This window comes from Lissotriton vulgaris, chromosome 3_1 (assembly GCF_964263255.1).
Source record: "Lissotriton vulgaris chromosome 3_1, aLisVul1.2, whole genome shotgun sequence".
Taxonomy (NCBI): domain Eukaryota; kingdom Metazoa; phylum Chordata; class Amphibia; order Caudata; family Salamandridae; genus Lissotriton; species Lissotriton vulgaris.
The window spans coordinates 1,087,094,263-1,087,109,755 of record NC_141689.1 but is presented as its reverse complement, the minus strand read 5'-3'; the positions used below and the strand labels follow the sequence as shown (position 1 = coordinate 1,087,109,755).

Genomic DNA, 15,493 nt, shown 5'->3' with positions numbered 1-15,493 from the left:
TTCAATAATGTGCACATGACATATATGACCCCCATCGCCTACAAGCCGCTTTTGGAGGAGAACCAAGAGGCTGCCCGAGATGTGGCCAATTCGTTGCAGACTTTCTCCATATGACTTGGAGCTGTGCGTAGCTGTAGTGATTCTGGGTAACAGTATTAGCTAAGATCAATGATACACTAAATTGTGCGCTTGAGCACTCAGCAGAGGTATGCCTGCTTGGCCTATACCCTAGACCACCTAAGGGTAAGGCTGGGAATAAATGTATTCATTTGTCCTTGGCATTGGCCAAGAGGCGAATAGCAATAACATGGAGGTCTACAATGGGACCTCAGAACAGCACATGGATACAGTAGGTGTCTATGTGGGGGGCTGCTGCAGAAGCTAGAGCACTGTGTATGGAGGAACTGAGGGGACTGCACCAGGGCCAGATTGCTGAAGTAGGGAGGGGCATATTTTTTAAACAGGACCACCCGAACCACCCTAATAGCAAAAACTACGGAAGCAAGTCCCCCATGTAGTAGGTGGCGCGGGCACTGAGAGGGTGTGAAGACGAATTATGGTAGGAGATGTGACAGGGAGATGCCAATTGCTGAAAAGTGGTTCACACCCCTCCTTTGTACCTTCTCCCCAAGTATGTATGTAGTAGTATATGGGTATAGTGGCCTACCCGACAGGTACAAAGATTTAATTCTCCCTACCAAGAAGAGTGGGCTAAAACATGACCACCCTTGCTACAAATTATGCCTGATGTATGAGCATCAGCATGCACTGTTTGAGGCTGTTCTCCTTTTTTTATTATTTTGTTTTTTGTTAATTCGTGATATCCTTGGCACATTTTATATATGGAGTTGGCAGTGCACCCCACAACACCCCCCACCAATTAGCAGGCCTCAGGGAATAATAAGGGAAAATGACACAAGCAAGCACATCCCTATCATGAGAAATAGGTGGGCCATAACAGATCAGAGGTCATATGAGATAGATGGGGGGGTGCAGTTGATTAGAAGGTAATTTCTTAACCGCATACACTATGTGCCATTTACTAAAAAAATGAGATGCAGGGGGCGTGGCCAAGATGGCGACGGAGTGAGACGCGTTTTGCGGTCCCTCCGGCGCCGAACTCCACAAAGCTTCGATTAGCACCCCGGAGCCGTGAATTTGCCTGGGAGCTTCCTCCCCGGGACCGTTCTTGCATCCACGGAGAGCAGTTTGGCTGCTTGGCCGGGCTCCGGCCACGGCAGCAGCAGCGAAGAGAGGCCTGGACGTCCCCGCCCTGGCGTAGAGGTCGGACGCCGGATCGGAAGAGTAGGCCGGCGGCCGGAGCGGAGCGGCGAAAGACCGGGCTCCGCTTAGAGCCGCGGTGCCCGGAGAGAGTCAGCGGCGCTGCCGCAGGGTGGACCCCCCCCTCCTCGCTTGAGGAGCGGAGCCCTGTGTGATCTTGGGTTTCCGCCGGAGGGCGGGACTGGCGCGACGGAGCGGAGGAGCCGGGACGCTTGAAGAGGTGAGCGGCCTGGAGGTGTCTGTGGCCTGACTATCCCTCGGACTGGAGCATGAGGACAGCCCCTGTTGCGGGCGGGCAAAGCAGGAGGATCGGACCTGCGGCGGTCCGCCCCACTCGATCGGAGCCACTGATCGTGTGGCACTGATCTGCGGTGCAACACGAGGCGGGGGGAAGGAGGAGGCGGCTTACTTCGTCCGGCGGAGCGGGTAGCTCTGCGGTGACCGGTGCGGACATTGGCTCCATCGGAGGGCACATTGAACAGGGCACCCCGTGGCGCGCTGGAGCTGCGGCCTTGGAGGTGTCGCCCCCTCCCCCCAGCTTAACCGGCGTGCGCGCAACGGCAGGGTGCCGCCATTGCGGCCTGGTGGCCAGGCGCAGGTAACGGCCTGTGGATCAGCACGAATTTGGCACCAACGACTGGGACAGGCGGCGGAGGCTCTGGTCTTGACCGCGCATTGGGGAGCCTGTTCATCAGCAACCATCTGACTTACGGTGGATCGAGTGCTGGGGGCTGATCTCGGAGGACTTGGGCCTGATCACGACGGGGGGTGGCCGATCGCGAAGAGCTACTTCCTGGGGGCCGCAGCTGAGCACGGAGGAGTCTGCTTGTGTGGAGTACAGTCGGTGGCCTGGTCCGGAGGTGCCTCCTGGTGGACCGGCGGTCGGCGTTGTCGGCCCAGTTACATGTTGGGGAGGACACACACAACCACTGGGAGAGACTTTCAGCGGCCAGGAGGGTCGAGATGGCGGGCAACCCGCGGAGAAGGAAGAATGGCAAGGATGGCCTAACCAAAGGATCCCAGCATCCACCGTCCCCTGGGACGAGTGCTTCATCTGCGTCGAGGGACGATGAGGCCCCAGCCACCAAGGCGTTCATGACGGAGCTTTTTGCCTCCATTAAGGAAGACATATCCGAACTGCGTAACCAGCTGGCGTCGGACATTCAAGAGGTGAGGAGGGACGTGGATGGTATCGGTGAAAAATGGCCACCTTGGAGGATCACGACCTGAATGTGGCGAATGATGAGCACCAGTTGCAACAAGATGTGCTTCGCCTCACGGAGCAAAACCTGGACCTTCAATCGCATGCGGAGGATCTGGAGAATCGCTCTAGAAGGAACAACATCCGCATACGATCGGTGCCATGGGAAGGGGAGTCTGGCGATCTGAGGGGCTATGTACTGGCGCTGTTTCTACAGACTTTGGAAGATGAAGACATCAGTGAGATCAAGATGGACAGGGCACATAGGGTTGGGCTGCCCAGGCGTGGAGGGGGCCCTCCGCCTGACATCCTAGTCTGTGTCCACGATTTTCAGTTGAAGGAGCGCATTCTGCGGAAGGCACGGGAGACTCCATCTCTGCAGTTTCGGGGTCATCATCCTCAACTATATCAGGACCTGGCAGCCTCCACTCTCTGGAAGCGGTGTGAGTTTCGACCCGTGACTGCATTCTTGAGGGAACGTAACATTGCTTACTCCTGGGGTCATCTGTTCCGCATCATTTTCCGATGGCAGAACAGGCTTGCGCAGATCAGGTCACTGCAGGTGGCGAAGGACCTCCTGGGCATTGATGACGCGGAGTCTCCCCCTGGCAGCGGGAGTCCCCCTGCGAGGGGACGGCGGCGGTCCCCCTCCTGGCACAGAGTGGGCGGAGAGGTAGAGCGGAGAATACCGGATCGAGCAACCAGTCTCCAAGAAAGAGATGAGGCGGTGGCTTCTGTTGCTTCCGCCACCCTGGCGGCCTCACAGCTTGGCTCCGGGGCGGCATGACCTATGGAGTGTGGACTGACTGGCGCCGGAGGGACCTGATCATGCAGGTACCGTGGGTTCATTTGTACTTTGTGGGAAGACGCCCCGGTATATGGTCATTTGGACGCACCGACAGGTGTTCCTCTCTCGGCCCCTAGAGGACTTCCTGGACTTCTTGGACTGCCATCTTCGCGGGTGGTTTGGTCTTTACATTTTTTGCTTGTTTTGTTGGGTATGGAATTGTGTTGGGGTTCTTTCTGGGGGGAGGGCGGTCCTGTGGGGAGGGGTTGGGGAGTTGACGGGGGGAAGGGATGGGTGGGACTGTGGTGGTGACATGGGTGAGCAGAGGAGTGTGTGGCTGGGATGTGTGCGGGAGGTTGTGGTGTGCATGGGGTGGGAGCGGTTTGCCCCGAGGCCACTGATGAATTACTATCAGATTGGTGGTGGCAGGGAGGGTGCCTTGGGACGTTCTCCTGCATTGCCTGCGATCGATGGACTTGCAGATGTGGGAGGGGGGACTTTTTGAGGTGCTTGTAGAGAGGGCTGGTTTGTTGCTTCATTATGCCTGTTAGTATAGGAACTTGGAACGTTAAGGGCCTGAATTCCCCGCAAAAGCGACAGAAGGTATGGAAATATGTGAACGATCATCAGTTGGATGTTGTGGGGCTTCAGGAGACTCATTTAGCGCGCAAGGATGAGCTGCGCCTTCGGCATAGGGCGTATCCCCTTATATACAGGTCTTCAGCTTCCATGAAACATAGAGGGGTGGCTCTCCTCTTCCGCGCTGCGCTGCACTTTCAACCTCTGGAGGTGCGCAATGATAAGGATGGCCGCTGGCTGATGGTGAAAGGTCTTGTTCAGGGGAGGTTGCGTACCTTTGTAGTGGTGTATCTCCCCAATGCTGGTCAGAATGGGTTTCTACAAGGCTTGTTGCAGAGGGTGGGAGACTTTGCTGAGGGGCACTTGTTCTTAATGGGGGACTTTAATTTGGTGTGGGATAGGACGGTAGATAGCTCTGGTGCCAACAGGGCCGACACGGGCGTGTTTTCTGCTTCAACGCAGCAGTTGGTTGGGGAACTGGGGCTGTTTGATAGCTGGCGATCCACTCACCCTACATCCCGGGATTACACATTCTTCTCACATGTTCATCACTCCTATTCACGATTGGACCACATCTTCCTCAGTCAGGCTCTTAGGGGAGATGTCCTCGACTCTACCATTCTTCCACTATCAGTTTCTGATCACAGTATGCTGGTGCTCAGCCTACGCTGGTCGCCGGCCGGCGACGGGCAGCGGAAATGGTATTTCCCAGCCTCGGTGGTCAGGGATGATACCTCTAATAAGGCGCTGCGCAGAGCCATAAGGGACTTTTTTGAGCTTAATCCCGTGTCTGATACCTCGGTCTCCACTACCTGGGACACCTTTAAGGCATCGATCAGGGGCACATGCCTGGGCCTCAATGCACATCTCAATCGTCTGCGGCGCCGGGAGCGGGAGGAACTGGAAGCAGAGTTGGCGGTCCTCGAACAGGCCCACAAGCTTAACCCCTCGAGACTGACCCTCCGGCCACTGACGGCGGTACGGGGGAAGCTGAGGGCCCACTATAATAACAGGGCAGAATTTACGTTATTGAGGCTGGGAAGACAATCTTATTCTTGTGGGAATAAGGTGGGTAGACACCTGGCTCGCCAACTGCGTGATAGGAGGGAGCGTGAGTATATCGGGGGGATCCGAGATGCGTCGGGCGTGATGCAGCACTGGGACGAAACAAAAGTGGCCATTTTTGGCCACTTCTATGCGGAACTCTATGCGGGGGACAGGCTCCACGCGGGTGACCAACGGGAGTACTTGCGGCGCCTACCCATCCCCCAGGTATCTAAGGAGTGGAATGAATTGTTGGAGGCCCCGATTACCAGAGAGGAGGTGCTGGAGGCCATCAAGAACTTGAAACTTCACAAGGCGCCTGGGGCGGATGGCTATACCACCATTTTTTACAAATCGTACGCCACGGAGCTCTGCGATTTTTTAGTCTCCCTTTTTAATGACATGGCCGTGTCTGGCTCTTCCGCTGGCTCCCTTGCAGAGGCCGTGATAACGGTTTTGCCTAAACCAGGGAAGGACCTCGCCCATTGCTCTTCATTCCGCCCCATAGCTCTCCTTAACATCGACGCCAAACTGTACTCGGTGATCTTGGCACATAGGCTACAAGACTTGATGCCGGCGATTATACACCCTGACCAATCAGGATTCATCAAGGGGCGCCAGACTCATGACATTGACAACAAGCGAAGGGTGATTCACTTAATAGAAAAAGCAGACAGGTTCTGAATCCCGACGGTCCTCGTGGGTCTGGATGCCGAAAAGGCTTTCGACCGTGTAGACTGGGGATTCTTGTTTAATACTATGTCGGCCTTCCGTTTCTCGGATAGGTTCATCACCATGGTGAAGGCGAATTTTTGCGGTCCCAGGTCTCGAGTGGCGGTGAATGGCCATCTGTCGGCGTTCTTCCCGCATTCTCGCGGCACTAGGCAGGGTTGCCCTCTCTCCCCCCTTCTCTTCGCGCTGAGCATTGAGCCCTTGGCGATGGCGGTACGGGAACACGAAGGGATCCGGGGCCTTCCGTTCACAGGAGAGCAACACAAAATTACGCTCTTTGCGGACGACATCTTGTTTTCTGTTGCGGATCCGGTACACTCGCTACCATATATCAGGGAGGCCTTGCTGCGTTATGAAGAGGTGGCCGGCTTCAAAGTCAACTACGACAAGTCGTATGTCCTGAATCTTACGCTTTCGCAGTCGGAGGTGGACCAAGTACGCCCCTTGACACCTTTGGCCTGGGCCACCGGTTCGATTGTCTACCTAGGGGTCCATCTGACACCGACGGTGGGGAAACTGTTCTCGGCTAACTTCCCACCTTTGTTAGCGAAGACCCGAGCGGACTTAGATCGGTGGAAATCCAATTCTTATCATGGCTGGACAGAATCCATGCCATTAAGATGGTCCTTCTGCCTAAATATCTGTATCTATTCCAAGCACTGCCTATTCCACTCGACAACAAATTTTTTCGACGCCTCAAGACACAGATGTTGCGGTTTGTGTGGCAAGGGGGTCGGGCACGCTTTTCCTTTGCGGTCTTGTGACGTTCGAGGAATGAGGGTGGCGTGGGACTTCCTGACTTGCAGCTTTATTACAAAGAGGCGCAACTGAGAGTGCTGGTGGAGTGATCCCAACAAACATCGGAGAAACATTGGTTGCACATGGACAGGAGCGTGGCTGGCAGATCGGTCTGGGACTTGGCTTGGAAACCCAAGAAGGACCGACCATTGAACGCCTATATTAGTACCCCAACGAGTACCACTCTGAAGGTTTGGGACACGTTGGCCGAGGATGAGCACTGGACCACATTCCCCTTGCCATTCACGCCTTTACACTTCAACCCAGCCTTCCCGCCGGCGATGCGAGAGGGGGCCTTCGATGTTTGGAGGGAGGGTGGTTGCAGGGCTCTGACCCATCTATTTCATGATCAGGAACCCCTCACCTTTGCTAACTGTATGAGGGACTACGGGGTCCCCCCGTCGGAACGATATCGCCATGTCCAGTTACTTTACTGGGCCACATCACCTGGGATGTTGGAGGAAGCTACGAGACCCCCGTCGCCCTTTGAGGCCTTCATACTACGGACTTCTGCCATGAAAGGGGTCATCTCCTTTATATACCAGCTCTTACTTACGTCAGCGGTGGCGCCTCACCCTCGCTACATGGGACAATGGGAAGAGATGTTGGAGAGAGATATCTCCGATAAAGAGTGGTCGGCGTTGTGGAGGGATTTAACAGCGTTTAACCATTTCTGGGAAGCCCACCTCAAGACGCTCATGCACTGGTATCTATGCCCAGCCAGACTCCATCGCATATACCCGGCCACCTCCGACAGGTGCTGGAGGGGATGTGGGCTTCTTGGGGACTTCCGCCACATTTGGTGGGATTGCCCGGTAATCCGACCATACTGGGAGGAGATTCTCTTGCATATCAAGGACGTGCTTGGCTACCCCTTGGAGGACTCTATGGCCTTTGTCCTATTGGGCCTTCGTGAGCCGGGCCTTGAGTATCAGACACGTGCAGACAAACAGATCCTGGGGCTCTGCCTTGGAGCAGCCAAGCTTACGCTAGCCGCCGCATGGAAAAAGAAGGAGGCACCAGCAATTTCCTTATGGCACGCACGGCTCTGAAAGCTGCTTAGCATGGAAAGAGTAGCGGACATCTTCCTCGGCAATTTCAAGAATTTCCAGTTTAAGTGGGGTCCCTTGGTTGCCTATCTCTCTAAGGGCTTACCATTGGCTGTCTGCCCTGCATCATTGCGGTCACTGCTCCTCTTTCAGGTCTAGTGTGAATGATTGTGTGTATGTATGGTTTGTATGGAGTCACCACCCTGGGGGGAGGGGGGCGGGGGGGAGGGAATGTTTAGTTTCTTGGTTCTTGGGTTTGTTGCGGTGCTCGCAGATGAGTTCAAGGCTTTTTCAATCTGGGTACGAGGAATCGTGGGCCAGGCAGATTTCCATTTTTGGCTTTCCTTAGCGTGCATTGCCCTCTGACAGGCACAACGGCATTATTGCTTTACTGTTTATGGCACTGATTGATTGATTTCGGACTCGATGCGCATCTGCTGCCATAGAATGCCGCTGATCTTTGTTTTCTCATTGTGCCCCCTGCGTGGGGAAATGTGCGGGACCTCCGCAGTTTTATTTTCTTTATGTTTATACTCAAAAATAAAGATTTTACACAAAAAAAAAATGAGATGCAATATATAATGTGTAATATAAAGTAAATGTCCAAGCGGTAAGAATCTTGTAAGCTGTAATCAACTTATTTTAAACGTCATTCAATATTTACAGTACGATGTCATGCATAATTATAAAATGCCAATACATATATCTATTTTTTAAAGTGTGAAGTCTCTCTTTTGTGTTGTGCTGTATATTTATTGTGTTTGCTTGCTGTGTTCATGTTTTACACATTGTTTCTGAGGGACGCCTGACTGCTCAGTTCCAAGCTACCCAAGGGTGAGCACGGGTTGTACAGATTGTGTATTCACATGCATTTGACAGGAGCGGTACGTTCTGCATGGCTGGAGCACCCCTTCAGTCAACCAGACAGAGCCAGTCCCAGCATTTGGCAGTCAAGTGGTAGGATAGGACTTGCATGTGCGAGGCAACTCACAATAAATTGTTGCTCAGCAGAACTTCAAGTAAAGAAAAGTGTTCCTTCTCCTTGTTCCTAAGGTGTCGCGGGAAGGGACCATGGTAGCCGGGGAGGGGCGAGTAGATTGTGGTCCTTGATAATCTGTGAGTCTACTTCTACTAGTGCGTTTACATGGCTGAGGACCTACCTGGGGTAGAGTTTAAAATTGCTAAGCTGGAAGCCTTCATGGTGGCCCAGCTCAATGGATTTTGTCAAACAAAGGGGGTGGTTTGCAGAGGAAAAGCAAAAAAGGCAGAGTTGCAGTAAGCCTTAAGGGCCTGTACAGAGGCCCACCCTGATGGAGAAGTGACTAGGGAGGGTGAGGGTGAGAATGGGAAAGCTATGGAGCAAGGTCAGGGAGACCATGATGGACAACAGATGAAGGGGGAGTTGTGCAGTGTGTATAATCACCTGCCCTTGACGGGAGCGGTGCGTTCTGCCTGACTGGGGCACACTTCAGCCAACCAGTGCTGGTTCTACCAACAACCAAATAAATTAATGAAACACCCATGAACTTGTATGTTTATTCACAAACGTTTTACAGCCAGCCGTCATAGTGGAATAAACATAAAACTGCCCCTGTGAATATCAGGAGAAAGTGCCTGTCCAGGGCAAAACAAAATGGAAGGGGACACGACCAATGTCCCATGGGGGTGTAGGGAATAACCTTCTGAATGAAAGAAAACATTTTCTATCTGGAGAAGGTAACACAGGAAAAGAATAGCTTTCAAGGCATTATGCATCACATTTAATGCACTTCATGGCAGAGGTCCACTCTATCTGACCTCTAGAATAAATACTATGCTCCTACGAGGAATCTTAGATCGGTCAGTCACAAGTTGTTGCAAGCACCTAGATTCAAAATAAGTGCTTTGGGGCAGCAGATGTTTCTTGGTAAGAGTGACCAAACTCTGGAATAGCTTACCCATCTCGATCAAAAGCAGTCCGAACCTCATTATGTTCAGAACATTTAAACATACAGGCATTTTCTCTGACGTTGATTTCTTTAGTGTCAGCGCCAAGACGCCTCCGGGCATTCGTTGCGCTTTATACATTTTTAAATCAAATCAACTGTACAATTAGTGAATTTCCAGGTTTTTTAATAGAGCCGTTGCAAATTGGGTTGCCACTGGCAGGCCACAAAAACATGGTATCATCAATGGAGGCATAGTGGGACGGAAAGTCCTCTGAATCGTAATGGAAGGTTACTGCCTTCACCAGGAGTTAAGCAGCACAAGCGCAGCGATGGCAGCATACCGTGTAGTGATTAGTACAAGTGAATAGGTCCTTTTTAACCTATCACTGGAGTGAAGCCTACTGACTCACTCACCTTTTTAAAGTTCTGCTGCTGTGTGCTTAACTTACCCTTGGCCTACATCAGGTAGGTGTAAAGTGCTGAGCAGCATAGAAGTGGTGACTTTGTGCTGGATGTATGCATTCCATAGAAGGGTACAATATAGGGATAAAACATGCACAGTGAGTGCATGGTGAGTGTGTGTACTGTGTGCATTTATGCCTGTGTGGAATACATTACACGAGAGATGTAGTGAGTGCAGTGCGTGTGCAGTGAAAGCATGTGATGGGTATATGTGTGCTTGCGATAAGTACATGAATGTGAAGTGTTATGCAGTATGCATGGTGAATGTGTGTGTTGATAGTGCGTGTGTTTGCAAGCAGCACACCATGGGACAATACAGAAATATAATACACAATACAGAAAGGCTGAACAGTGCGCAGAGCAAATGTATATGCTTAATGTATGTGGCTGCTAGGACACAATGCATGAAGGTATAAGTACTTATTAAGTGTGTGTGCTGTATTCATACACGGAGTGTAAGTGTGCCTGCAATGGTACATTACATGGAGGACCCAGGGTTCCATTTTGGGAAGCCCAGGCCTGCCTGGTGAAGATATAAGGAGTAGAGGAATCTCCTAGGCAGATTTGTGTATTGCTGCGTTCCTGTGAGCGGGGTTAGACACAAAGGAGAAGGGAGCGAGAGAGACTCCCCTGTACACTTCAAAGGTTGCTCTTTGATTCAGTGATAGTTCACAAGGAAGGGGCCTGGACACGTCTCAGGAAGGAGATGAGGCTGATAAGGGAATCATAAAGAGCCGGACTGGGAGCCCTGGGTTAACCTTTTGATGTGCATATCACTGTGGCTGAAATCCAGGAATAAACTCTAGTCACTCCCCTGGCCTGTGTTGTGGGACTATCACCTTCAGAGTGTCTCCTCCTGTGACAAACAGCCTTTCAAGAAGAAGACAGAGAAAGGAAGGGTGCACTTCAAAACAAGTAGAACCAACATAAAACTTCATAGACCATAAATCACATCTTCCAAGCAGCCAGATGGGCTCTGTGAGGGGGGAAAGTTCTACGAGACTTCTGCCTGTAACAAGGACATGGGACCAAGGCCTGCTAATCTCCCTGCTTGGTGTGGGGACATCACCCAGGAAAACTAAGATCACGGGCTCTGAAGGCTGGAACACCTGCCTGCTTGCCAAGAACAGTGCACCCCATCAGGGAGAGGAAACCGTTGGAGAGAGGACTCCAGATGCGAGGTGTTAGGAGACAGCTGCTGCACCAAATGAGTCATTGCCCATGTGCAGAAACAGGCCGGTGATGCCCGTATGTCAGGAGAGGGCTGCTGTGAACATAGGTCTGAGTGAAGTTGCTCTGCATGGAGCATGAAACCCATACCACACAGTTGCAGCAAAACCCATGTCAGGAGTGGCCCCCATTGAAGGGAACACTGTAAACAAGTGACAAGACCATTGCCGGGCCTAGCAGTGGCTCCTTTTTCTAGGAGGGGCCAATGTGGTGTGGACTTCCATGAAGAAAGGGCTGGCGCCTTGTGTGAGGTAACGCGCAATGCTGTATGCCAGGAGGGGTTGCCAGTACTAATTAACTTTCAGAGTTCGGGTTGCTGCCTTTGAACTAAAGTAAGAACAGCAGGTTGAGATAAAAATCAAATCGAGGCAATTGCCGCCCAACTGAATTGTGAACAGAGGAGGACCCTGTAAGTGCATCGACCTTACTGGAACTAGATTGGGAGCTCCAGGATCTACCCCTCCCCCAGTGGGGAACGCTCAACTTACCTTGGAGGGGTAAGTGCTGGAGCACATTTAATCTCGCAAGCTCTTGGACAGCCCGTGCCTGATGGGTGCTGCTCGACTCGATTGAGCAAGGCTGAAGCAACGCGAGTGCTCTTGGTTGGGGCACCCGCTGAGATGCTGAACGCTTTCAGTGCTGCTGGAGTGCGTAATACTTGATAAGGGCCTACAGTTCCCTGGGGGACTCGCTCCTATAGATGCTGCAGCACCACAAAAATTTTTAACTACTTCCTAAGAGTCAGAGTGGACTCTTGAGTAAGACCTACTAGGGGTCATTCCCTTGAGGTGGCCACCAGTGAATGGGGAATAACCCTTAACATGTTCTGAAGAATGGGTGGGACAGGAACATGCCAGAGAAAACACTACAGCTCTGACCTCAAAGAGATTGTGTTATTGCTTATGAATGTCATATTATTATTATTATTATTAATATAAAAATACATATTCGACTGCACAATGATTTATTGTCATTGCGGTGTGCTTTTTATGTTGTAAGTTGTGTTCAATGACCTGTATCTACATCCCCCGAGGAAGCCTTGCCTGCACATCCACAGCTACCACTGAGTCAAGTGCAGAAGGGGTTTTTGGCCTAGTTACTCAGAATCCATAGTAGGTCTGGCCCTGGGACATCAAGGGTTAAAGGCCGTGACCGAAAAGGTTGGGCCTAGTAACCTCTGTGTGCTCTGTGGGCCTGTGAAAGGGGTTCTGACAGGGCACTAATATGGGCGCATTGTATAAGGGTGTAGCTATCCACCACCTCATATTCTGAGTGTGCTGTATTAACACGTCCTGTGTTCTTTTGTGCATGTTCTCCCTTGGGCTAGCTAATGGTATAAAAAAAGACCAACACCATCCTTCGACAAACCCTTCTAATTTAATAACAAAAGCACTGTCATTCTCTACTTCATCTTTGGCTTATTCTTTAATTGTGTTAAGGTCGCATTTTACTGTACAATCATTACAGTTTTTCAAGGACAGCATTTTGTCATGAAATATGTAAATAAATTATACATTAAATGTACACAACACATTCCTGTGAATATGAAAACTGATAATACAATATTTATTTTGGCTCATTCAGTTTTTATCTTCTCCAAGTTTTGCCTCCATTCCTGCCTTATCGGCTCCTCACCTTTTTTATTTCTGTAGCAGAGGCATTCAAATACAACAATTTTGATTTGTCTGGCCTTAAAATATTCAAACAACACACATGGAAAGAAGATGAAGAAGATGTGAGAGAGAAAAGCACACCTAATATAGGATTCTAATAAGCTACTAAATGGAGTGCTCCTAAAACAGTATGCCTCGGCAAAAAGAGATGCCAGAAGGCCACAAACAGAGCATCATCTCCCTGAGTCTGCCAACAACAACAGAAAGCCTAATCTTCCACCATTAAACCAAAAAAACTCAACAAGAAGGTTTGAGAATTCATGACCCCAAGCCAGCAGAGTCAAACCAGAGTCTCAAACAGGGGAGGTTTCATGTGGGGCCCTTCACAGTGTCTGTCTCATTGTCACAGAACAAATATAGTGCACGTCATTAAGGGGCAGACCAATTCAGGGGTGGGCAACAGCAAACTAAACGAGGGTACCTGCTTTAGAAGCCATAGAGCGGATTCAACTTTATGTTAATGTTAGGGGTTATTTATTAAGCGCACTTACACCGGGTGGATTCATGGCGCTGACCAGAAAACAGAGAATACTGAGGGCAGACTGATCAGACAGCAAGCTGTCCACTATACCATGTTATATGCTTTATAAGAAGCAGAACTTGATCTTTGCTTTGCCTGGAACAGGTCCTTGTTGCCTGAAAGCGAGAATCGGATTCTACATCCCCTCTAGAAGTCTGCGTTGAGCAAATCCTTTTTGGGCCAAAATCCGTAGGATGCGTAAATCTAGAATAGGAGGCAGGTCCTTTTCTTTTCTGGTTCCTACCTTATGGAATAACCTGCCGCTGGATCTGAGACGCCTCACTTCCACCGCTCTATTTCGGAAGAAGATGAAAACATGGCTCTTCTTGAACAACTAATTCTGTGTCTTTGTATCTTTTTTCTCGGTTTCCTACATTGTTAGTACAGCGCACCAGGACACTCTATAGAGTACAGGTTGCGCTTTAGAAGTTACCTTTACATTACATTACATACATATTTGTTTGCTGGGCGTCGTTTGTGTTGTAGGGCTCTTATGCCCATCTCATGCTTCAACAGAGAAAGAGATTCCACATTTCAGGCACTCACATTGCTCTCAGAAGACACAATTATTTGTGAGCCTATTTTCGGGAAGTAGCAGTGGAAATCTCAGGAGCGGCCTAAGCAACTGATAACAACACAGCAAGGAAAATAGTCATGAGAAATGTAACCCAAACTAAACTTATCGAGGTTTATGCTTTGCTTTCTGCATGAAAATGTTTTTTTTTTTACTAAGAGGGAGCCAGGAAAGTAAACACGAAAACTTACACTAGACCTTGTGGTCAGACATCTCCCAACTACGGTCTTTGTCCTGTCATTCGCTCTTTTGCTATTTTTCCCCACCCTACACAGTCTTGTGTGGCACTGCCAGGTACTCTTCACCATGGATTCATTTATTGGCATATAAACTCTAGTATGTTTCGCATCTCAAATCGACCTAAGAAAACCACATCTAGGGCCAGATGTATCAAAGGGTTTTGCCCATTCTGTGTCTATGGGGAAATGTGTTGATACATATGGCCCCTAGTTACTTGTCAAACAATTACTCGTTTCTTCATGTGTTTTGTTGCAATCGGGCAAAGGAAAAATGAAAATATACATTAAAGGATATAAGACACACACAGGAAATACATAGCAAGAAGAATCCATCTGTCCCCATTGATGAAACTACAAAATATGTATTTATCCAAACGTTAAAACTCAAAGTCATTCTTTAAAGTTCCCTAGACTCAGTTAGGAAGTCATCACAATTATCCAACCATTGCACTTGGTCCATTTTCATGGGTGATAAAGCTTGACTCCCATTATCGTCTTGATCAGGCGTGAAACAAAGAAGACAGCAAAACGTCAAAGGTGCAACATGGCTTGGGAGCTCAATCCAACATGTACAGGCTTTGGGCAACTGTTGTTCAATAAGAGGAATAACATTGGTAATTAAATAGCGGTGTCCTAAACTGATGGATTGATCTTCGGTCTTAGGAGTCATCGTAGAGCGGGTTGTTGTAATTTCCCCAAGAACCATAGTCATGATCATCCACAAGTCTTCCGTATGAGGAATGCCTGTGAAAAGAAAGACAGAAAAACAGCACTCTTGATCGACTAAGAAACATATCATTTCATTTATTTTAACATTTTCATAAAGCATGGATGTCCTGGGCGGTATTAAAGTGCTCTACAATCGAACAATCATATACATTAATTTAACATTCACAGAAGTGTGTGGCAGGTGTGGTATTTCTAGGAAACTACTAACAGCAGAAGGAAAGGTGATGCGGAAGCAGACTATCATGAACGTACATTAAAGTTGAACACTTGGCCATAGAGAACTGTAATCTTGGGACAGCTGAGAGCATGGTCTATGTGTTATTTTTCCCCTAGTGAATAGAAGTTTGCTTATTGAGCAAGGTCTTTAGGTCTGCATTTGATTTGAGCCAGAATCTCTTCCCCTATTGGTCGGTTACCATGTCATTCACATTTTTCATCTGCCCTGGCATACTGCATAAGGCAATTGCCAGCCCACTTCACCTATCTGCTAACTTTACTATGAGTGGTGGCATTCTGCCATTTAACAAGGATCAAATCCATGCACAAAGTAGTTCCATTCAGTACTATGAACTGCTATGACAATGTGTGCTTTTTGAGACCCCAAAATGTTTTTGCTTTTAGCAAATTTGTTATTGTAGATTTACGAGGGCCATGCAGCTTTCCCAAG

General features: G+C 49.6%; 1 protein-coding gene across 1 annotated transcript in view; it reads right to left on the bottom strand.

The window, feature by feature from the left end:
- Positions 1-12,497: 12,497 nt before the first annotated feature.
- The window catches only part of PARM1 (prostate androgen-regulated mucin-like protein 1), a 394,653-nt gene continuing 391,657 nt past the window's right edge, over positions 12,498-15,493 (bottom strand). The window contains exon 4 of the mRNA XM_086961529.1: positions 12,498-14,841. Coding sequence (XP_086817655.1) covers positions 14,757-14,841 — 85 coding nt within the window. The 3' untranslated portion in view covers positions 12,498-14,756. The remainder of the gene's footprint in view (positions 14,842-15,493) is intronic.